At 43.9% G+C, this 25,197-nt stretch overlaps 2 protein-coding genes across 2 annotated transcripts in view; both read right to left on the reverse strand.

Annotated features, from left to right (window-relative positions):
- LOC309560462 (cytochrome P450 2F3-like) overlaps nucleotides 1-12,968 on the reverse strand; it is a gene marked incomplete at both ends in the record, with an annotated part of 75,706 nt that extends 62,738 nt beyond the window's left edge. The window contains one exon of the mRNA XM_082264095.1: nucleotides 12,821-12,968. Within this exon, the coding sequence (XP_082120221.1) occupies nucleotides 12,821-12,968 (148 nt within the window). The remainder of the gene's footprint in view (nucleotides 1-12,820) is intronic.
- Nucleotides 12,969-18,826: 5,858 nt separating this feature from the next.
- Nucleotides 18,827-25,197, reverse strand: part of LOC309560463 (uncharacterized protein) — a gene marked incomplete at its 3' end in the record, with an annotated part of 164,790 nt that continues 158,419 nt past the window's right edge. The window contains exon 29 of the mRNA XM_082264096.1: nucleotides 18,827-19,008. Coding sequence (XP_082120222.1) covers nucleotides 18,827-19,008 — 182 coding nt within the window. The remainder of the gene's footprint in view (nucleotides 19,009-25,197) is intronic.

Raw genomic sequence — 25,197 nt, forward strand, 5'->3', positions numbered from 1 at the left:
AGATTACATGTAAAAATAAATAAATAAATAAATAAATAAATTTTTTTCTAAATGTCTGAAAATTCAGGCCGATACCGATATGTGATGACCAAAATATCGGTATCGGCATTGGCAATAAAAAAACAATATCAGTCGATCACTAGTATATAGTATAATCTCTCAAGATGCTGGTATGTGGTAAAGCATATTTATAATAAATAAAAAGGACAAAAATGAAATTTGAAACTATCCAAAAAAAAAATATATATATAAATAAATATATTTTAAAAATTGGGTCTGGAGAAGTAGATCTGAACGTAATCAGTAAAATCCTAAAAATCTTTTTCTCAGAAAAAAGGTGCAGGAAGTCAACCACAACCCCCCCCCCCCAAAACCCCCTCCCGAAACTGGTCAAAACTTCACTAATAGTGGGAGGGTCTTACCGGGGCATCAAATACCAGGACTGCATTATGTACAGAGTGCAGAGTTCGGTGGGGTTGCACGCAGAGTTCAGGGGTGTGCTACGTGCAGAGTTTGGGAGTGTGCTACGTATGCAGTGCATAGTTCAGGAGTGTGCTACGTATACAGTGCAGAGTTCAGGAGTGTGCTACTTATACAGTGCAGAGTTCAGGGGTGTGCTACGTGCAGAGTTTGGGAGTGTGCTACGTATACAGTGCAGAGTTCAGGAGTGTGCCACGTATACAGTGCAGAGTTCAGGAGTGTGCTACTTATACAGTGCAGAGTTCAGGAGTGTGCTACGTATACAGTGCAGAGTTCAGGAGTGTGCTACTTATACAGTGCGGAGTTCAGGGGTGTGCTACGTGCAGAGTTTGGGAGTGTGCTACGTATACAGTGCAGAGTTCAGGAGTGTGCCACGTATACAGTGCAGAGTTCAGGAGTGTGCTACTTATACAGTGCAGAGTTCAGGAGTGTGCTACGTATACAGTGCAGAGTTCAGGAGTGTGCTACTTATACAGTGCAGAGTTCAGGAGTGTGCTACTTATACAGTGCAGAGTTCAGGGGTGTGCTACGTGCAGAGTTTGGGAGTGTGCTACGTATACAGTGCAGAGTTCAGGAGTGTGCCACGTATACAGTGCAGAGTTCAGGAGTGTGCTACTTATACAGTGCAGAGTTCAGGAGTGTGCTACGTATACAGTGCAGAGTTCAGGAGTGTGCTATGTATACAGTGCAGAGTTCAGGAGTGTGCTACTTATACAGTGCAGAGTTCAGGAGTGTGCTATGTATACAGTGCAGAGTTCAGGAGTGTATTACTTATACAGTGCAGAGTTCAGGAGTGTGCTGTGTACAGAGTTCAGGGGTGCACTACACACAGAGTGCAGAGTTCAGCCTTCTTCCACAGCTGCTTAGTTCTGCATCCCCCATCCACATCTCACTTTTACCCCTCTTCTTCTCTAGTAGCTCCCCTCACACTGTAGATGGCTTTGCCTCTCTCACTTGCAGGGAGATCATCCAGTTGGGGTGTCAGCATTCATACTACACCCCAGGCACTGGCATCTCCTAAGTCCCCTTACTGCACTTGGAAAACACAGGAAGCCAGACCTCTGTGTTTCATTATTGGTGGTGATCACGCAGGGAGCAGAAGGTCTAAGCCAAAGGTGGTGGAATTGAGTTCCACCAAGTTCCAGCTGAAAAAAAGCCCTGATAAAAACCATATACACTTTAACATGTTAATGAAAATGTAAAAGTTGTTTTTAATCATCTTAAAACTGTAGCTTTAACTAAAAAAAACATGGCTATCTGGCCATTGAGGTTGTTGTTTTGGCACTTCCTGTTATAGGGTGACAACTCTCTCCCTGTTGTGTTCCTGCATTTTCACCCTGTCACATGCACCCCTGGGGGAGACTGACAGCTTTTAACCTGTTTGTCTACCAATAGACATAACAAGTGCTTTTTGATTACTTAAACAAAGTGACTTTTTTTAAGGAACATCATTCCATAAAAAGATTTTTTCTTTTTTTTTTTTTTCCCAACAGATAAACTGATTATTCAAAAGATGCAAAGTACCATGCACTATCAAACCAAAGTTCAAGATTTGTATATTTGTATTGTGTGTGTTTGATTACCTTGAGTTGAAAAAAAGACGTGAAAAACGTTGGATCTGTGGTCTGCATATTGATTTTATTAGCAACCTTTATCTACTAAAGATTTCTCGTCCTGTATCTCTAACACTGTGTGTAACCCATGGTCACCATAGCATGCTCATTGGGTGTGCACGGGCGCACCTGGGAAAGGTATAGCAGCTTACCATCTATATAAGAGCACACCTATGTTCTAGGGATCGGATTGTTCCATATACTGTTCTGAGAAACATGCAGATATAATACTATTAATCTATTTTCAACCGTGACGAATTGATAATATTGATGCTTTAGAGATTAATGTATTTTTTAATTAAAATGATTTTACAGTTGAAGAACCACCCATGTACTGTTTGATGCTACGTCAGTATTATTATATAGTGAAAGGGGAGCAGCAGGAATAATGTTCCTATACAACACATCAGACTCTTATTGCATTACAGCTATTCATTTTTTACATTTATTATAACAATTGAATATAATATTCTTATAATTATTTTATTCCATGTCACTGCTATCTATCTATCTATCTATCTATCTATCTATCTATCTATCTATCTATCTATCTATCTATCTATCTATCTATCTATCTATCTATCTATCGTTTTAGGCTCCTACGCATATGTTTTTTTTCTGTCTTTTTTTCTCTTTCAAATCTTAGTAGCTCATGCTGAAAATTACACATACTGTACAAAAGAATGAGTCAGAGAAGTGGTATCTGTATGAGATTTCAATCAGACAAAGCAAGCACTAGTCTACTGCTTTGTGGTCTCTTTAGCTAACCCATTGTGCTCAAGGAATCCTTTGTCATGCAAAAAAATAAACAAAGACTGTATACATGAAAAGATATAAAACATTAGTTAAAAACATTGGCCCTAAAAACAAAATATTAAAATAATACTGTCTCAAAGCCATTATAATGTCTCTAAAGGGAATGATAGTTTAAAAACCTTAAAAACAAACCTGTGTGCAGGGTTGCCAACGGTCCGTAACTTTACAAACAATTTGTAAAAATAGGCTTATTTATATACTGTCTGTAAATTTCAGCCATTATATCACTGTGCATGCACTTGCCTGGCCCAGCATGTACAGGCTTTCCCAAACCCGGCAAGCTTCAGAACAGCCATGTCGGCCCGCAGTCATATTTTTTACGGGCGCCATTGCCCGTAACTGGCATTTAAGGGCAGGCCTAAAATAGCCTGAAATTTATGGGCTGCTCATAAAATTAACGGACCCTTGGCAACACTGCTGCCAGGGGTGTCAGCATCCAGGAGAAGGTCAGAAGGTGGAGAGACGATGACTGCGAGGATTCGGTAGTGGAGACCAGGGGTGAGTCATCTTCTCCCTTCATTCACCCAGCTTAGTTACATCCCCCTACTGGTTCACCCTGCTCAGTCACATCCCCCCACTGGTTCACCCTGCTCAGTCACATCCCCCCACTGGTTCACCCAGCTCAGTTACATCCCCCCACTGGTTCACCCAGCTCAGTTACATCCCCCCACTGGTTACCCAGCTCAGTTACATCCCCCCACTGGTTCACCCAGCTCAGTTACATCCCCCCACTGGTTCACCCAGCTCAGTTACATCCCCCCACTGGTTCACCGAGCTCAGTTACATCCCCCCACTGGTTCACCCAGCTCAGTTACATCCCCCCACTGGTTCACCGAGCTCAGTTACATCCCCCCACTGGTTACCCAGCTCAGTTACATCCCCCCACTGGTTCACCGAGCTCAGTTACATCCCCCCACTGGTTCACCCAGCTCAGTTACATCCCCCCACTGGTTCACCCAGCTCAGTTTCATTGCCCCACTGGTTACCCAGCTCAGTTACATCCCCCCACTGGTTCACCCAGCTCAGTTACATCCCCCCACTGGTTCACCAAGCTCAGTTACATCCCCCCACTGGTTCACCCAGCTCAGTTACATCCCCCCACTGGTTCACCCAGCTCAGTTACATCCCCCCACTGGTTACCCAGCTCAGTTACATCCCCCCACTGGTTCACCCAGCTCAGTTACATCCCCCCACTGGTTCACCCAGCTCAGTTACATCCCCCCACTGGTTCACCGAGCTCAGTTACATCCCCCCACTGGTTCACCCAGCTCAGTTACATCCCCCCACTGGTTCACCGAGCTCAGTTACATCCCCCCACTGGTTACCCAGCTCAGTTACATCCCCCCACTGGTTCACCGAGCTCAGTTACATCCCCCCACTGGTTCACCCAGCTCAGTTACATCCCCCCACTGGTTCACCCAGCTCAGTTTCATTGCCCCACTGGTTACCCAGCTCAGTTACATCCCCCCACTGGTTCACCCAGCTCAGTTACATCCCCCCACTGGTTCACCAAGCTCAGTTACATCCCCCCACTGGTTCACCCAGCTCAGTTACATCCCCTCACTGGTTCACCCAGCTCAGTTACATCCCCCCACTGGTTCACCCAGCTCAGTTACATCCCCCCACTGGTTCACCCAGCTCAGTTACATCCGCCCACTGGTTCACCCAGCTCAGTTACATCCCCCCACTGGTTCTCCCAGCTCAGTTACATCCCCCCACTGGCCATCACTTAGGCAGCAGTGGGAGGCCAATAATTGAAGGCATTGGGTCATTGATGGCAAGTAGAACAAATATCCATATCTTTCTGTTGAGAATTATTCTGGAAATAAAAAAACAAATGTGAGTCTTATTAAAAATGACTTAAAATAAACTTAACAATAACAATTTAAAACGTATAGTCACTAAAAATATATTATAGTTTGTCTTTTAAAAAAGCGCTGCAGCTGAGACCATTACAAATCTACTTGCTGATTCAGCACCATGGACAGAGAATATCACATTACAGGGCAATCTGTATTTTAGGCCACGTTTTAAATTATAACTAAAGGCAATTTTTTAGTTTTGGATAGAGTGGAGAGGGATTAGAACACTTGTCAGTTGCATTACTGTCTGTGCCCCTGTTAAGGAGATCCACCCTCTTTATTTGTCCTGTTTACTGTTATTAAAAAAGGAAAATAAAAGAAAATCACAAATTTTGGGTTGTTCCCAGAAAAGTAAAAAAAAAATAAATAAAAAATTGTTATGCCTATAGTTCTACTTTAAAGCTGAACTCCAGGAATTAAGCATTGTATATAGCGTCCTGGATCACAGGGGGTTAAGTCCAATAAGGTGCATGCCACCTCATGGGCTTATCTCTTTAATTTACGATTTGTATGTTTATTGAATGCTGGGAACATAGCTATCGCTATCATTTTGACGCTCTGGTGCTGGACTTTTTGGTCTCATCTACTATAACTCCACAGTTGCATGCAGCAGCTGTGCCCACCCCTTCTCTCCTCCTGCCCAATCACAGAGCACTTTGTGTTTTGTCAACTTTGTCAGAGCTCTAAAAGTGTAGTGATAGCTGCACTCCTGGAGCTCTGTAAAATGTAAGTAAGAGTGCACTAAGAGATATGTACACAAGGTGGCATGCACCTTATTGGACTTAACTCCTAGTATGCCAGCACATTTTACAAAGTGGCTGAACTCCTAGAGTTCAGTTTTAACTCCTATAGAAAACTGCATTAGTATCATTTCATGTATGAAGGCAAATAAAGATAAACTCTAAACAAATAAACACACAAAAACATATTAAATTAAAGCAGCTCTGCGCCACCTTAATACACCAATAAATGCAGTGAGTAGGTTTAAAGAATATGTAAAACCAACATTTCAAATTCCTAATATGTGCCTGCTGTACAATATACTTGTATAAAAAGTATCCTTTTCTCTTTATGTGAAATCCCTGATGTTTCTGACAGTTCTTTTGCTTTCCTATTAAAAATTAACCCTACTAGGCATGAGGGTACAGCATGGTCAGCTCTCTAATTGTGCTGGGAAGTCAGCCTGCTCTCTTACAATGATCAGACTTGTCCTGACACCCCCTCCGTGCAGCCATTCACTGGGAAGACCAGTGTGCTGCTTTTTCTCCTCCCCCAGCTCTCTAAGTTCCTTATGCAGCTGAGAACATAGGGTATATGATCACTTATAAAAAAAAGGTGTAAATAATGTTTTTTTTTTGTTATATCTATACACAAATGTTTTGCCTTTCATTTGTATTTTAAATGGTATGGGTTGTATAGATTCAAATTTACTTTAAGATGACCTTTACTAAATAGGTGCAAAGTAAGGTTATCAATACAAATAGGGTCAGAAAGGCAAAAAATATGTATTTAGTATGGAACCATGTTAAACAGATGACGATGATTCTATGTAAACAGAAGCTCCTCAGACCAATGTCTCTGTCTCTCAGTAAGGACACTAAGTGGCAGTACAGCACAGTACAGCACAGTACAGCACAGTCTCTGTGAAGATCTATAAAACAGAATACAGGGAAGAGTCACATCTTCAGTAAACCAAAAAGTAAAATACAAAAACAACTTATTTTCCTTGGTCCCTGGACAGTGTCTCTCTCACAGTGAGGTAGGCTGGGTCTTGTAGTCAAGGTGAGTGGCTGGAGGGTTCCCAGGACCGGTTCCCCAGGCCATTACCTGGAGGTAGTTCTGGGCTAGGAACCAAGACTGTAGGCACAGGACCGTCCTACATGAGGCACAGTACTCTGAAAATAATGGGTGCAGTGCTCCCTGCAGTGGCTGGATCTTCCTTGAAAGCTGCTTGCTATAAAACACAAGCCTGGCTGCCAGCACACCATTGTTAACAGTGAATTGCTTTACATTTGGCAGCAGATTGCATTCCTACCCACCTCTGCTTCATTGGGTGTGGCATGATGATTGAAGGGGCGTCTGCTATAGTCATAGGGTGGGAGGAAATTTGAAAAGGAGTGGGAGACCAAAGAAAGAGGTGAGGAAGGAGTGATATGAAGGAGGGGAATAGCATAGGGGAGAGGGTAGGGGGGTGCCTGCGGCGATAGGTTCAGCAGCCCAGGCAGGATGTGGTGTAGGAATCAACCAGTATATATCAGCTAGTGCAGTATATATATCAGCCAAGTCCGGTGTATATATCCACCAGTGCAGTATACAGTATATATCAGTCATTGCAGTGTATATATCAGCCATTGCAGTGTAGTGTAGGGCTGATTCTTATGTTACACAGCAGTCAGTTTAGTGCTGTGCTGTGATTGTAGTGTAACACAGTGTGGTGCAGTCAGTTTAATGCTGTGCTGTGATTGTAGTGGGGTCACTGAAGTGTATTGTATACAACACGTCTGTGTCACCCCACTGATCCCCTTGTTTTTTTTTTCATTGATATATATATTTTTTTTATTTTACATTTTTTTTTTTTAGCAGCATTAGATTCTGTTGCTACAATAATAATACTCCCCCTCTCAGGTGCTCGCAGGTGCTAGTGTGTCCTTCTGTGTCAGCATCAATTTTGTTTGTGGCGCAGAAGCACTAATAATATTAAGGGCATAATTGCTGTACCCCCTTTTGCATCTCAGACGCTATTCCTTCTGCTCCAGAAGTGGGTGTTTTTTTGGTGGTGCAGCAGCACTAATAATATTAAAGGCATAATTACTGTACCCCCTTGTGTATCTCATATGCTATTCCTTCTGCTCCAGAAGTGGGTGTTTTTTTTGGTGGCGCAGTAGTACTAATAATATTAAGGGCATAATTGCTGCCCCCCTTGTGCATCTCAGGTACAATTCCTTCTGCTCCAGAAGTGGGTGTTTCTCTATCGTTCATTGACGGACGCAGTCTCTGGTGCATATCAGTAGGGTTATACTGCCCCCTACAGGAGTAGGACACTAGGCAGAAAAAAAATTCTGGCTACACCTATGGGCAGTCCCAAGGGGTATACCCTCTCTCTTCCTGCATAGGATGTCAGTTTTTAATCTGCCTAGTTAGGAGTAAGGACCTAGTTCCTTGCTGGGATCTCTGGTCCTGGCAAAGCTTTTTCTAGATTCTAGATTTCTAGCTTCTTCTCTGGATTTTCTTCCTGTGAGATCTACAAGCAACTATGCCGGATCTAAGCGACGGGCTGGATGTAAAGATCCAGTGGTCACCCCAGCCGGCCAGCGTGCGTGTGCAGGCTTTAGCTCCGCGCTGTGTCTGCCGTGACATAGTCCCACTCGACGGGGACTGGCCCCGCGAGTTAAATGTCTCACCAGGTCGCATACGGCTGGGTCTAGGCCCGAGTCGCAGCATTCCTATTTGGCCGACAATCCCCCCAACTTCGGTGGAGAGGGAATCTGTCAGGAGATGGCACCCGCCTGTTCCGGTATGGTGAGTAAATGTTCCCCCCACTTCCCCTGGAAGATTTTGGGGTGGACGCGGGCGCCTCCCTGGGACGGTCGGACGCTCACATTCCTGGGTTCCCCTCTGTCCTGTCACGCACCCCCTCTTCTACCTGCCACCCCTCCCCACACTGGGGGATATTGGTCCTACTCCCGGGGGCCGGATGTGGAGGTGGGAAGAGCGTCGCTGGAACCAGATGAACGATCATGCGGGGGGGTCTCTGCCTGTTCCTCCAGTACCCACCTGCCAGTCAATCCAATTTTGGAGTCTGGGGGGTTGCCATGAGGGTCCTCAGCTGCTCTGCAGGATGCGCGGGGCCACCATTTTCTTGTAGCCTCATGTGCTGAGGAGATCGGTGGCCCTCTTGGTACACCCAGAACGGCCATTTTGAAGTGGTTCTCTTTATAGGAATCAGACTGGGAGTTCCTGGAGGCGTTTATTTGTGGGTGGAGCCAATCCCTATACCCTGGGCTGTTTCTCAGATCCTTCCTTTTTTGGATCGAGCTACTGCTGACACATGCTTTGCAGATGTATGGGCCTACTGCTGCATCTGGGTACAGTGAGTCTGGGGGTCTCCCTCTCTGCTGGGGGTCTCCAGCGCGTGCCTAACCTCCAGAGGGCGCTGTAGCATTGTTGAACTTTTTGAAAAAAAGAAATACTTTTTTTGTGTCACTTTTTTCAGCCTTTGCTGACGGGTTCCCCTGTTGCAACATGGACCCTACAGATCTTGTGTCCCCACCCTCTGGACCCCAGCTGTCTACAGATGCAATTTTGGCGGTCCTGGAAGCGTTTATGTCCCGGGTAGAGGTGGCCTTTAAAGGGCGAGGTGCTAAGAAACGCAATCCGCCTACCCCTGCCTCATCTGATATCTCAGGTTCTGAGTCTGATTCAGCCACTGCAGATGCAGGTCTCCCTGCTGGGTCCGCTACCTCGTGTCCTGTCTTTTCTGATAGTGAGGATGACATTTCTACCTCCACTGCTGCGCAGGATAAGGCGCTGGTGGATGCACTAGTTGTTTCTGTGCGTGAGACCCTAAAAATGGAGGATGCAGCTGCGACTGAGGCGCAGGTTACATTTGGCAGTCACAAGCCATCCAGAGCGGCAAAGGTTTTTCCCTTACCCGCGTATTTTGACGCCATGCTCAAAAAAGAATGGTACCGCCCAAAGCGTTCCTCTGGGGTGCCTAAGCGGATTGCTAGATGCTACCCTTTTGAGGAGCCCCTGATAAAAAAGTGGACTGTGCCACCTATGGTGGACCCTCCGTTCTCCAGGCTGAATAAAGCTACCATGATTCCAGTGGAGGAGTCCCAGTTCCTTTAAGCACCTGGAGGATAGGAAGGCGGAGTCTGTGGCCCACAATATGTACTCCCTGGCGGGGTCTGCACTGAGACTGGTGTTTACGGTTGCCCTTGTCATTGACTTAATGGGCTAAGTTTCTACGCTGTGACCTGGAGGGAAAACGTCTCCCTCCTGCCTTTGAGGAGCTGTTGAACCAGCTGGTGCAGGGGCTACAATTTGTTTGCAATGCCGGGCTGGACACTTTGGCTAAAGTGCTGGTCTGCAGATCATATTTCAAAGAAGGCCGTGACTAATCTGCCTTTTCAAGGAGAACGCCTGTTTGGAGCTACCCTGGATGACATCATTAAGGGTCTCACAGGGGGGACGAGTACCTTTCTTCCACAGGCTAACAAGGCTAAGGACCCTCGTCACAGACGGGGTCTCTCCTTTTCAGCACACAAGAAGTTTTTTAATCCCTCAGGGTCAGTCGGTAAGGCAAGCCCTTCAAGGCTCCCTCGGTCGGTTCCAAGTGACCCTAGTCTGGCAAGCAAAATTCTGGATTCTCCAGACCTGCGGACAAGACCACCTCGGCCTGAAGGTGCGCCCTCGCCCTTATCTGGGGTGGGGGGACATCTTTACCAGTTTCCGGACCGGTGGCTATCCAGTAAACCAGACAAATGGGTTCAGGAGGTCATGCGGTCCGGTTACAAGATTGAGTTTCGATCTGTCCCTCCGGTAAGGATTTTCCCTTCCAATGTGCGACTGTCCCCAGATCGCTTGCTGGCGCTCTCTGGGGCAGTTCAGGACCTGGTTCAACAGGGGATAATAGTTCCGGTTCCGTGTGCGTAAGGTTTTCAGGGCTTTTATTTAAACATGTTCACAGTTACCAGAAAGGAAAGCAAGGTGCGTCCAATCCTGGACCTGAAAGCACTTAATTGCTTTGCGCGAGTTCAAAAATTCAAGAAGGAACCGGTTTGCATGGTAGTGGCCTCCCTACATCAGGGGTTTTCCTGGCCTCCATACACATCAAAGATGCCTACCTTCACATCTCAATCTGTGCAGGACACCAACGGTTTCTCCGTTTTGCCATGGGAGGGGATCACTATCAGTTTGTGGCGTTGCCCTTTGGTCTCGCCTCTGCTCCTCGGGTCTGCACAAAGGTGTTGGCTCTGATCCTGGCGCTGTTGTGGCAGCGGGAGATATCGGTCCTGTGTCTCCTTCTGCTTCTCCTGGGATCTGCTTCTCCGTGAGGAGTCTCCTACGGTGCTGGAAACAAATTTGGAAGTCACCATGAGCACTCTGGAGGAGTTCGGGTGGATTCTGAAACTTCAGAAGTCATCCTTGGTCCCTTCCATGAGACTGGACTACCTGGGCCTGACTTTGGACTCATCCTCAGCCAGGGTGTTTCTTCCTCCGGGAAAAATCCAATAACTTCAGACTGTGGTTCAGCTGTTGCTGTCCAGCAAATGGTCATCCCTTCAAACCTGTTAGAGAGTTCTGGGACTGATGGTGTCATCCTTCAAGACAGTCCCCTTCGCTCAATTTCACACGAGGATCCTCCAGAAGGAAATCCTTCTCAAATAGAACAAGAATCCAAATTCCTTGGACATTCAGATCCAGCTGAGCCGGGTGACCAAGGAGTCCCTGATCTGGTGGCTTCGGTCCCTGATGCTCAAGCAGGGGAAATCCTTCCTCCCTATATATTGGACAAATGTCACCACAGATGCCAGTCTGTGGGGGGGGGGGGGGGGGTTCTAGGCAGGTTATCTGCTCAAGGAGTCTGATCCCTGGAGGAATCCCGGTTACCGATCAATGTTCTGGAGCTGAAAGGGATCCGGATTTGCCTAGTCATAAAAGTCATAAAATTGGGCTATGGTTGTTAGTGGTGCCTGAACACTGCAATCCCTGGTAGTTACTCTTGCTGTGCGCAGGAACAGGCCCTGCTGGTCTAAATTCCATACAAATTTGAAATTGCATGAACTTGTCATACAGGTGCAGAAAAATTTGGCCTTGGTTGTTGGTGGTGCCATCCCTTGAAGACTGCATACGCTGCCTATCCTGTTCCTCAACCTTGATTCTGCTAGCTTCCAACAATGTTTTTGGTTTAGGTCACCACCAACACTCAAGGCCTAATTTTTCTTCACTTGTATGACAGTTGCATACAATTTAAATTTCGTATATGTAATTTTTAACAGCAGGCCCTGTGCCCAGTTTACAACAGCTGACCGTTCTTCTCTCTCAGCAGGGAGCGTTTGCAGGTGTCAGGCGGCAATCGGAGCCCCGTGCATCAGAGTTCCTGCTGCCAAATGGTGGCGGGAGTGCGCCACCGACGGTGCGCGCTCACCCCCTAGCAGCAGGCGCGCGACCGACGTAGAGCTACTTTGGTTCACGCAGGAGGGGCTGCCTGCTGCAGTAAAATTGTGACGGGCAGTCCTTAAGTGGTTAAATATTTTTTGTTGCAGGAGCCTGGAAAGCATTGCACCAGCAATCAGAAGATCCCTGATGCCATGCAGGTTTCCTGCACACTGTCAGTGTATCGGCTTACCCATACATCCCGTACGAGGGGGGGGGGGGTTCAGTGGGTGGCAGCTGCAACACTAGGAACATGTTACATTATCCACCCTAAATTCGGGTGGAACATGCAACACGTTCCCAAAGGTGAACTTATCCTTTAAACTTCAGTTGAAACAGTCTAATTTTGCTAAGGGTGGGCATGGGCATTCTCTCTGCATGGTCCCAATATGTTCTCGGGCACCGCAGGAGTAGGGTGTTTCCAAGGGTGTTGCGATAATTACCATTATCTTTGTAAGTACACATTAATTTTCCCTTCACCAGTGAGCCACACCTCAGGTAACATGGATGTCTTTTATTTTATATTATTTTCATCATCATATTCTTTGCTGCACCTCACAGCCCCAAGATGATAGGCTGCACATAAACATGGATGTTTTTTACTTCATATTTTCCCCACTACATCAACTCAACCATTTGCTTATCATTTTTTCTTTTTTCTTTCATTTTATTTTTATTTTATGTCACCATATTATTTAATTAGCTTCCCTCTCATTTTCACAGTATCCATACAACACTTTTGGAATATATACTTTTTTGTTTGTTTTTTTTTTCAACTTTACAGACACAAATCACTTACCATACACCCTTGGTTCATCCGATATGAGTGTTATCATTATATCATTTTTTCTCATTTTTTCTTGTTTATGATACATTTTTATCCATTACCTACTTTTTTCATAAGTAGCCAACTTATGGGGAATGTGCTCCCTGGTAATGCTCCTTCTTCATCTCCACCAGCCTTAATCGTGATCCCTCGCAAGCCTCTTTTTCCACGTGGACACTGTGGGAATCTGGGGGATCTCCTAGGGAACATTTCTGATCGACACCTCTGGTCGAAAGTTGCTTCCTTATCCTTTAGCGGTAAATATATACAAACCCAATTCCAAAAAAGTTGGGACACTGTACAAATTGTGAGTAAAGAAGGAATGGACTAATTTACAAATCTCATAAACATATTTTATTCATATAATATAGATAACATAACAAATGTTGAAAGTGAGACATTTTGAAATGCCATGCCAAATATTGGCTCATTTTGGATTTCAAGAGAGCTACACATTCCAAAAAAGTTGGGACAGATAGCAATAAGAGGCCGGGAAAGTTAAATGTACAAATAAGGAACAGCTGGAGGACCAATTTGCAAATTATTAGGTCAATTGGCAATATAATTGGGGATAAAAAGAGCTTCTCAGGGTGGCAGTGTCTCTAAAAAGTCAAGATGGGCAGAGGATCGCCAATTCCCCAATGCTGTGGCGAAAAATAGTGGAGCAATATCAGAAAGGAGTTTCTCAGAGAAAAATTTCAAAGAGTTTAAAGTTATCATCATCTACAGGGCATAATATCATCCAAAGATTCAGATAATCTGGAACAATCTTTGTGCGTAAGGGTCAAGGCCGGAAAACCATACTGGATGTCCATAATCTTCGAGCCCTTAGACGGCACTGCATCACATACAGGAATGCTACTGTAATGGAAATCACAACATGGGCTCAGGATTACTTCCAGAAAACATTGTCGGTGAGCACAATCCACCGTGCCATTTGCCCTTGCCGGCTAAACATTTATAGGCCAAAAAAGAAGCCATATCTAAACATGATCCAGAAGCGCAGGCGTTTTCTCTGGGCCAAGGTTCATTTAAAATGGACTGTGGCAAAGTGGAAAACTGTTCTGTGGTCAGATGAATCAAAATTTGAAGTTCTTTTTGCAGAACTGGGACGCCATGCATCTCTGATGGTATGGGGTTGCATGAATGCGTGTGGCATGGGCAGCTTACACATCTGGAAAGGCACCATCAATGCTGAAAGGTATATCCAAGTTCTAGAACAACATTTGCTCCCATCCAGACGTCGTCTCTTTCAGGGAAGACCTTGCATTTTCCAACATGACAATGCCAGACCACATACTGCATCAATTACAACATCATGGCTGCGTAGAAGAAGGATCCGGGTACTGAAATGGCCAGCCTGCAGTCCAGATCTTTCACCCATAGAAAACATTTGGCGCATCATAAAGAGGAAGATGCGACAAAAAATACCTAAGACAGTTGAGCAACTAGAAGCCTGTATTAGACAAAAATGGGACAACATTCCTATTCCTAAACTTGAGCAACTTGTCTCCTCAGTCCCCAGATATTTGCAGACTGTTATAAAAAGAAGAGGGGATGCCACACAGTGGTAAACATGGCCTTGTCCCAACTTTTTTGAGATGTGTTGATGCCATGAAATTTAAAATCAACTTATTTTTCGCTTTAAAATTATACATTTTCTCAGTTTAAACATTTGATATGTCATCTATTTTGTATTCTGAATAAAACATTGAAATTTAAAACTTCCACATCATTGCATTCTGTTTTTATTCACAATTTGTAAAGTGTCCCAACTTTTTTGGAATGGGGTTTGTATATATATATATATATATATATATATATATATACTTACCTTGTTTCACATGCATAAATGCAATACAATGTAGTATCATATTACTAATGACATGCATATATTTCATAGATAGAATAAATTCCCTGAAAAAGACCATGACTTTAAATGGGTAGAAACACATCGGAGTATTCTATGATTTGGTAGTTTCTCATGCTACCATGTATAATTTTTTCTTGCTGTTGGATGATATCTTGTTGTTGTAACCAGAGTTTACATTTTTATCCCATGTGGAACCAATTTTTTATGAATTGTTAATAAAATATATATTTTTATAAAAAATGACTAGTTTGATTTAATACACTGCTGCTAAAAAACCCCTGGGAGAATTATGAAAATTCTTCCTGCCTTCATTCAGAGTGGGCATGGGTTAACCACCATTGGGTTGTTAATGCAGTGCTGTCCCCCCTGTGAATGGGGAGGTTCCCCCTTTTTTTTTGTTGTGATCGCTGTCACTGTTCCTTTGGCCATCATTTAGGGGATTTGTTACTCTAGGTAAAATAAAAACTGCCCAATACAAACAGAATTAAAAAGAAACAATAACAGTGGTTTAAAAGCCTTTCCTTAGTCTATGCAAAAGTACCTGCTCTTTATCGAACTGTAGATACAGTTTATTCAAGGCTAATTTTAGCAAATACAACATTATGAAGTTTAACCTATAAATGAGAGTGACAATGGAATGAATTTTCCACTAAACCTCTGTGTGACGGACTGTTCAGCATCTGGCTTGGGTACTACTGTCAGTATACAGCTTCTTCTAGTCTGGAACCAGGTATTATAGCAAACTGGAACTCACTATATTAAAACTCAGATGCATACTTTATACCCCTCAGGAGGACATTCCCCTCTTGGGGAAATTAGCATGACAATGCAAACTGTAAACAGTAATGAACAGCCAACACAAACATACAAACAACAACACAAGCATAAACAATGATCTAATTAAACAGTAAGCTACTTAACAACTAGTCACCCAAACAAGCCTATGTGACTCAGTGCCCACCCAGACAATTGATGAATCAAGTATCCCACCCCACCTCAGAATGTCTTGCACCAGTCCACAACAGTCTTTGAGAAAAAGTTCACACAATATTCCAGCAGTCTAAAAAAGTGGAATTCATTTATCTTCAAATATTTCTTGAGGGATATTGTTGATAAATATTTATGTCCCAAGTGAAGCTTATCCAACCCAGACTGCAGGAGGGTCACCATATTTCCTCTGACTGTTAACCTATACAAGATTATTTTTACATCTTCCCATCCACTCCAGAAGGAAAGTTTTATGCCAGGTTCCCACATGTGCTTGGGGGTCTCATGCATGTCTGTTCACCTGTTAAATTTTTGCCTGAATTCCCCACGGACGCCCCAGACATATATGTGAACCTGCTCTATTGAAAGTCGGTCACATTTGCCTGACATTCGAATTGGATGCGGAGAAACCTGCATCAAATTTGCATATGTGTGAACCCAGCCTCATTGTCTTTATTCAGAGAAGTAATCCAAGCCTCGTTTTCAGCGTTCATCACGTTGTTGTCCATCATTAGAGAATGATTTGCTCTCTCCATGGGATCAGAGGCTGAACTGAGCTATTTTCCATGCTCTGGGCTGGAGAAGCAGACAAAGACCCCAGTCTCTTCCATAGGCCATCGTCAGTGGTTAGAAGGCTAGCCCCTAGTCCCCTCCAAAAGCCCCTATCCCAGTTGGGATTGTCACACTCTGAACTCAAAGTATGTTTTATGTATGCTCTCTAGGTGAAACTCAAATTACAGTGTTTGTTTAGGTAGTAGTAGGAATGAACGCCCCTTAAGCCCATAGGAAAAGGGAACTTTGACCAATGGGAGCATGGCTTAATAAATGGGTGTGGACATAGGCAGAAAAATTAAAATAGCTTCCAAGGATATTAACTATCAAGGCACATGGTTATTGGGCATGGCCTGGACTCTTTTAAAAGTTTACTCTGAGGCAAATCCCAACTCACCTGAGGAACTATAGCTTTAAAAAAGTTGACCGCACACCCGCTCTGTTTAAGGATAATTGTCACAGCTTTATTGGAAGTTTGATCTTGGCAATGAGTAATGTTGTCTCTGTGGGCTATGCCCTCGAGTGGAATTTGGGCCAGTCTAATGCCTGTCTGTCACTCATGGAAAGGACAGGCCTTTTGAACTATATCAAGTTACTGTAAACATTTGTTCACAGTATAAAAGTGATTGGCACTGGAAAGGTTATTATGTTAGATCTTTTAAATAAAGCTGTGGCCTTGCCCTTGCCAACTTAATCTGTCTTTGTGTCAGTTGCTTGTTAACAAAGTTATGGCTTTATGCCTATGCTTCTCAGTAGTCAAGTTACAACTCTTGTTAGACTTTCCTGTGCATTCTCTACCTGTTGGGTGGGATTTCATCTTCCTTCCTGTCAGTCTTAAAAAAAAAAAACTGAGGTTACTTACCCAATGGGGTGTCTGGAGGATTATGAGCAATACTAATATAAAAAGTTTTCCCCATCCACACTACAAAATATTTTATCACTGTCTCCCTGTGCCTGCTGATGAGGTGTTGCTACCTCTATCTTAGAAACTCCACAGTCTGGAACTGTTATAAAAGCCAGATAAATGGTCAAGCTTTTGATCACTTTGTCTGACATTAAGCTTGTACTAGGAGTTGAGATTTTGCAAATGTGGAGATAAAACATTGCTGGACAGGTAACTTATTGTCCTTTTTCAGCTGGTATAACACTCGATTCAGTATTAAATTGCATTTTGCACATAGATAACTAATAAATAATTCTCATAAAAAAAAGTAAGTTCATTGAATTGTCAGTAAAAAAATTGGCTATGTCAGTAAGTTTTCAGTGTTGTATCAGTATTTTACACTTTGGTAATACACAGGAAGCAAGAAATGCTCTCAAATTGTATGAGAGCTAGGGATTTTTAAGGTGCCAAATAACTATGGTCAAAAGTCTTAAAAAGTAAACTGATTTTATTTAAACAGTAGTTAAAATACATAGAAATACCACATCATTTAAAATTTGCCTTATCAATTCATCAAATATTTATCACATAAGATGTTTGCAATGTAATCGCAGAGTAGCGATCCCGACATGTTTCACCAAGTGTGGTTTCTTCAGGGAATATATTAATGCTACATCTACTGTTGATAATTGGAAGTTTTCTAAAAGTATTTGATTTGTTGATATCCAACTGTACGTTAGGAAGGGATAGCAGGTAAACAATAATCGTCCAACCAGAGATCATATGAATATTGGCTGATCTTATTACCGTATTTTCCGGCGTATAAGACGACTGGGCGTATAAGACGACCCCCAACTTTTCCAGTTAAAATATAGAGTTTGGGATATACTCGGCGTATAAGACTACAAGCCGAGCGCTGAGCCGATACAGCTCACCTTCCTTTCATCTCTGCCCTGCTGTAGCCATGAAGCTGTGTATCCCCATGAAAGCTGCTATCTGAAAGCTGCTATCCCTGCATGCTGATCCAGTGTCCATCTCCCCGTACTCCACACCGCTCATCTTCCTCTCCTCTCCACCCGCTGTAGCCATCCATCCATGCAGCTCCGTCATCTAAGGGTTAATATACGGCTGTATCGGCTCGGCGCTCGGCTTGTTCTGACGAAATCTGGCGCATTCGCCGGATTTCGGGAGGGATACCAACTCTCACAGGGAGACCTAGCAGGCCTCAGGAGGGAGACGCAGGGATGCAGAGAAGAAGGTAGAGTAATAGGATACAAGGGCGGGCGGGTCAGACGGGTGAAAGAAGCATGTTTTCCTGACACATCTGGTCACATCGCCGCTCTCTCTCTCTCTCTTTTTTCCACACCCCGGGCATACCGCGGATGTTTTTGAGCCCCCCCCCCTCCACCGCATATTCTCCAGTTTCGGCCTATAAGACGATACCCGGCGTATAAGACTACCCCCGACTTTTGAGAAGATTTCCAGGGGTTAAAAAATCATCGTATAAGCCGGAAAATACGGTAGTCAACCGCAGGACGGATATTCAATGAGATGAACTTGAGTCAGCATGGGGAAGGTTACAAGATCCAAACACTGTACTTTACTTTAAATAACAAAATGGTTTGCATAGCAGCTACATTTGTGATATTAGTTCCTTAACAAAAGTAAAATTTTCCTTCAGGTCTCAGTCACTACAGTTTTCTAAAAAGGTTTTCTCTTTAAAATTGGTCCCACAGGGACATTGATCCTAGTGGGGCTTAAAAGACCGGGATTTTAGCGAGGTATGATGCAGCACTTGTAGTTTGGTGGGACATTGCCCAGTCCACTTCCTGTTGGTTTAAGGTCTATCTCCTCTTTTGGAATGACTGGTTTGAAGTTTAAATTTTGAAGCAATGATGTAAAATATAGGAAGAGTTCCATCCGAGCCAAACTTTCTCCAAGACATACCCTTTTTCCTAGCCAAGTAAAAACAAAATTAGAGCGATAGTAAGACATGGATTTTGGATTATTAGTTTATTTAACAGTACAATAGGAAAAATAACAGACAAATTATAATGGAACACTGCCTAACATATTACGATGTTTGTTTTATCAAGTCCCTTGGTTAACCCCCTTTTCTGTTATTTCCTTGAAGAAAAGTTTTGAAACGTCTAAAATTGGCGGATGGGCATGGAAGAAATTCAAAGAGATACCATTTGAGACAAAATACTACATTATGAATGGCAGTTCACAGTTCAGATCTAGCCCATACCATGCACTGACTTCTAAGTGGCAGCCAGAAACCATGAGGTTAGCCACACTAGGGCAGATCTGTAACCAAGAAAATTAGGCAGTGGAAGACCTGTTCAAGCTCCTCTGGATAGCAAACCCACCAGACCCAAAACAAACATTCTACTCTACACCATATTAGTGAGCTCACAAGCACCAATTTAGATTGACAAAGTGATTAAACTCCAGGATTTTTTGGTTCTGGAGAGTGGGGAAGATTAATAACCTCAGTCAGGATTTCATTGCTGTGACTGATGGAAGTTGGGGCAGGATGCGAGGGGAAATCTCCTCAATAGGAATATGTACGGCAATAAAAAAGATTATTTTAGTTAATTAAATAATATATTTTTTTCCTACTCTATCCATATCTACTGTAGAAACACAATTTTGGCAGATGTTTTTTTTTTTTGAATGATCACATACCTGTAGATTATCCAACCAGAATGTCTTTACGCTATGTACCATGTCCCACTATTGATGCTGTGAACAGAATCACTAGGAGAGTAGTAATACTACTATATATGAAACTACCACCAATCAAAATCATGAAAACAGTGACACCCCCCCTCCTCTGACGTCACATGACATCACATTCCCGCCAAAGGCCATTTTAAACTATATTCTTATGTGCATAAGTTCGCATGACTGTAGTCTAATAATAGCAATTTATTCCATGAGGGGGCCCCCAGTAGGTGCATTAGCATGTGGCTATTGCGCAACGATTAGGTACATCACCAAGGTGTACACCATTTGTCGCTCTCTGACAGTGAGACTCCGCATCCATGTTGCCGGGTAACATGTCCCAGAGCCAATCACAGTGGGCCATGTAGGCCGCTGGTGCACCATCTGGACACTACTCCCTGAGCTTCGCGTCCCCCGCTGTCATGGAAACCATGACGTCAGCCATGTAAACAGGCAGAGTGAGCATGGCTCTGGAGGGGGAAAGCAAAGGAAAGACATTGCAGAAGAAGTGGCCTGGGTTATCAACGAGGTGGAATGTAAATAAACCTGGGTCCTGCGTGGCTCCGAAACATTGCCCTTATCCTAATGTGATGTGATCCTTTTGCAATAAAAAGTTTTTTGGACTGCTATGCAAGATCCATGGTGTGCTGGTGAACATGTATACTTATATGTGATATATCCAGTGTCCAGCTGGTGATCGCTACTAGGGATGATCGAACTTTTCAAAAGTTCGGTTCGACCAGAACACCCGAACTACCCAAAAGTTCGGCCCGGATTTCAGAACCCCATTGAAATCAATGGGACCCGAACTTTGGTTATAAAAAAACACCATTTTGAAGCCCTAAAACCCAATAAATGCCCCTAAAAAGTGCCTAGGGTTCTGGGTCATGCCCCAGGGACTATTAATCACACAAAAAAAGTCCTTAAAAATTGTCATTTTTGATAGAGAGCCAATCATTTAAAAAATTATTGAAAAAAAAAATGAGATTTCTTTGGATTTAGTGTCTGGGGGGTCTAAAAAGTGTACCTGCGAAGTTTCAGCTCTGTAGCATGTCCAGAACCAAAAAAAAAGATTGTTTGTATTAGAACACTTATAGAACAGGGATATGGCTCTGCTATTTTCACACCTTGCCGGTTTTGTAGCAAGCGTTTTTTTGGGCATTTTTTGGGGGTTATTGGAGGCAGGCATAACATCAGAACTTCTGTGTAGGGGTATATATACACACACACTTATATGTATATATACACATACACATATATAGGTGTGAAAGTAGCAGAACACTATACTTGCGCTAATGAAATAATTAACACCAATATGTCTCCGCTCCTATCACACCTATATATGTGTATGTGTAAAATACATATAAGTGTGTGTGTATATATACCCCTATACAGAATTTCAGATGTTTTGCCTGCCTCCAAAGACCCCCCAGTCACTCCAATTACATTCCTAGCATTCTCCTGCTCCCTCAATTGGCTTTTACTGATGGTTCTGGTCCAATCACAGGCTTTTAAAGTCCATTTCCTGTCAATTGCATTTTGGTCAGTTCTGGTTGCTGAATTTTTGCTGAAAAAGTTCGGAATGCGGCCGAACCTCAAACAGCCAATGTTCGGGTCGAACCGATGGTCGACCCGAACCGTTCGATCATCCCTAATTGCTACAGTACCCACAACAGATGTGCCTATATCCAGGAACATGTACGATGGGAATATGAGCTACTCTATATAGTGTGATCAGCCATTCTGCTGCCTAGTCTGATCTACTATTTTTCCAGTTTGCTCTTGAACCATGTTCCTGCCTGTGCTGGTGTGGTCCATAGTTTCTCTCCATTGCACAGTCCCATTGTCACTGGTAAACTCCTCAACTCTACCATTTCTGCAAATGTGAGTTGTATTACCAAAAAAAAAAAAAAAAAAAGCCACCAGGATCTCAGCTGTAATGGGCCAGTCCTGGTGTCAGCAGGAGGAGGTCTGTGTGCTCACCGACATCTTAGAACCAGTAGACCACGTGGTAAGATTACCACCACAGGCTGAGAGTGGGGAGAGCTCCTAGGAGTGGGAGCAGAGCGGGGCTTGCCAGGCAACATAGCAAGAGACAAAAGCCAACTGGAGAGTTACCGAGGGGAGGCACAAGCCTTCCATGGGGAAGAAGCAGTGTCAGCACCAGTAAGATGGCAGAAGGATGATGTCTAGAGTGGAGCTCTAGTGCTGTGCGTCCCACCTGGTTCACATCCCGACCATGCCCCCCAGATAAGGGGCATCTGTAGATAGAAAAAAACTGTGCAGCTTTGACTAAAGTTGTATAATGCCCTTGCTATACAGTATCTCACAAAAGTGAGTACCCCCCTCACATTTTTGTAAATATTTTAATATATCTTTTTCATGTGACAACACTGAACAAAATTAAACTTTACTACAATGTAAAATAGAGAGTGTACAGCTTGTATAACAGTGTAAATTTGCTGTCACCTCAAAATATCTCAACACACAGCCATTAATGTCTAAACCGCTTGCAACAAAAGTGAGTTCACCCCTAAGTGACAATGTCCAAATTGGGCCCAAATAGCCATTTTCCCTCCCTGGTGTCAGGTGACTCTTTAGTGTTAAAAGGTCTCAGGTGTGAAGGGGGAGCAGGTGTGTTAAATTTGGTGTTATCGCTCTCATTTTCTCATACTGGTCACTGGAAGTTCGACATGGCACCTCATGGCAAAGAACTCTCTGAGGATCTGAAAAAAAGAATTGTTGCTCTACATAAAGATGGCCTAGGCTATAAGAAGATTGCCAAGACCCTGAAACTGAGCTGCAGCATGGTGGCCAACCGCGGTTTAACAGGACAGGTTCTACTCAGAACAGGCCTCACCATGGTCGACCAAAGCAGTGGAGTGCATGTGCTCAGCGTCATATCCATAGGTTTTTTTGGGAAATAGACGTATGAGTGCTGCCAGCATTGCTGCAGAGGTTGAAGGAGTGGGGGGACAGCCTGTCAGTGCTTAGACCATACGCCGCAAACTGCATCAAATTGGTCTGCATGGCTGTCGTCCCATAAGGAAGCCTCTTCTAAAGATGATGCACAAGAAAGGCTGCAAAAAGTTTGCTGAGGATAAGCAGACTAAGGACATATGGCGCTTTTCCACTGCATGGAACCGAATGGTTCAGCTCGCTTTAGTGCTTTTCCACTGCTGGTACCGCATGGTACGGTGTAGGAACGGTTCGGAACGGTACAGTACGGCGGTGCTTTTCCACTGCATGGAACCAAACGGTACGGCTCTCTAAAACAGTACCACTTCGATTGTGGTTCCAAGAGGTACCATACCTGTACCATTTCCCACAATACTTTGCATGAAGTCACTACTAGCCACTGATTGGTCAGAGAATCGTTTTATCCCACCCACTTAACTTTAGTACTACTTTAGTGGAAAAGCAAACCGTACCGAACCGATCCAACACCGTACCATGCGGTACCAGCAGTGGAAAAGCGAACCGGGCCAAGCAGGGCCGAGTAGAGCCGAGCTGGTACTTGCAGTGGAAAAGTGCCAATAGATTACTGGAACCATGTCCTGTGGTCTAATGAGACCAAGATGAACTTATTTGGTTTAGATGGTGTCAAGCGTGTGTGGCGGCAACCAGGTGAGGAGTACAAAGACAAGTGTGTCTTGCCTACAGTCAAGCAAGGTGGTGGGAGTGTCATGGTCTAGGACTGCATGAGTGCTGCCAGCACTGGGGAGCTATAGTTAATTGAGGGAACCATGAATGCCAACATGTACTGTGACATGCTGATGCAGAGCATGATTCCTTCCATTTGGAGACTGGGCCCCAGGGCAGTATTCCAACAGGATAATAATCCCAAACACACCTCCAAGACAACCACTGCCTTGCTAAAGAAGCTGAGGGTAAAAGTGATGGACTGGCCAAGCATGCCTCCAGACCTATAACCTATTGAGCATCTGTGGGGCATCCCCGAACGGAAGGTGGAGGAGCACAAGGTCTCTAACATCCACCAGCTCCGTGATGCCGGAGGAATGGAAGAGGACTCCAAGGGCCATCTGTGAAGCTCTGGTGAACTCCAGACTCATGAGGGTTAAGGCAGTGCTGAAAAATAATGGTGGCCACACAAAATATTGACACTTTGGGCCCGATTTGGACATTTTGACTTAGGGCAGTTCTCACTATTGTTTCCAGCTGTTTAGACAATAAGGACTGTGATGAGTTATTTTGAGGAGACAGCAAATATACACTGTTATACAAGCTGTATACTCACTACTTTACATTGTAGCAAAGTGTAATTTCTTCAGTGTTGTTACATGAAAAGATACTGTATAATAAAATATTTACAAAAATGTGAGGGGTGTACTCAATTTTGTGAGATATTAAAGATGTAGGCCATTTATGTACCTTATGAGGCCTGTCCTGAAAACCTCCAACGACGTTGCTAAGTGAGACCCACCTATTACTGCCCACCTTCATCATCACAGGAGTGAGCTCTCAAACAATGAGCTCAGAGCTACTGCATCAGTGGAGTGAAAGTGCATGTGAGGGGGTTTAAATCAGAGAAACAGCTCACTCCTGTGATGGTGAAGATGAACAATAATAGCTAGGCATCTCTTAGAAACGTGCTTACAATGCCCTGGAAGTTTTATAGCCAGGCTTCATAAGGTATGTAAATGGCCTACAATTTTGGTCAAAGCTGTACAGCTTGTTTTCATCCACAGACACCACTTATCTGCATAGGCAGTTTTATGGTAAAAGTGAACTAACCCTTAAATACTTAGTACTCATTTTATTACTGTTCTCAAACTATTTGTACCTATCATTAGTTATCCATGCTGTTGGCACTGATTTGACGAACAATGTTGTGGTGAAGAGAAAAAGGAGACTGCAGATAGCAATTGCAGTCTATGGAAAATACAGGGTCATACAGAGAACAGGAATAAGCTTATCTATTTATCTAGGGTAATATAATCTGCAGCCTTTTTATTTTGAGTATAGTTCTTTCCCATGGCACTTAAAGAGGAGCTCCAGTCCCCCCCCCCCAAAAAAAAAATAAAAAATAAAAGTCAGCAGCTACAAATACTGTAGCTGCTGACTTTTACCAGGGATCCAGCGATGTCGGCACCCAAGTCGATTTTCAGTCGGCTTCCTGTGCAGGTGCTACCATCTTCACTGAGGCTGCATTCACATGTCAGCATTTGGATCGCGGGCAGAATTGCCGAGATTCCGCCCGCGATCCCGCCCGCAATCCGGAGATTATTGCAAATCGCGGGACACCTGTGCGTTGCCCGTGATTTGCAATAGCACCCCAAATGCTGAGCGATGTTGCCGCGATTTCCGCCTGCCGAATCGCGGTAACATCGCGCAAAAAAAATCGCGGGACGCTTTACGCCCAAAAAAGTACAAGAGCTTCTTTGGAGCGTATT

Source organism: Pelophylax lessonae (genome assembly GCF_965119305.1).
Source record: "Pelophylax lessonae genome assembly, chromosome: 7".
Classification (NCBI taxonomy): Eukaryota; Metazoa; Chordata; class Amphibia; order Anura; family Ranidae; genus Pelophylax; species Pelophylax lessonae.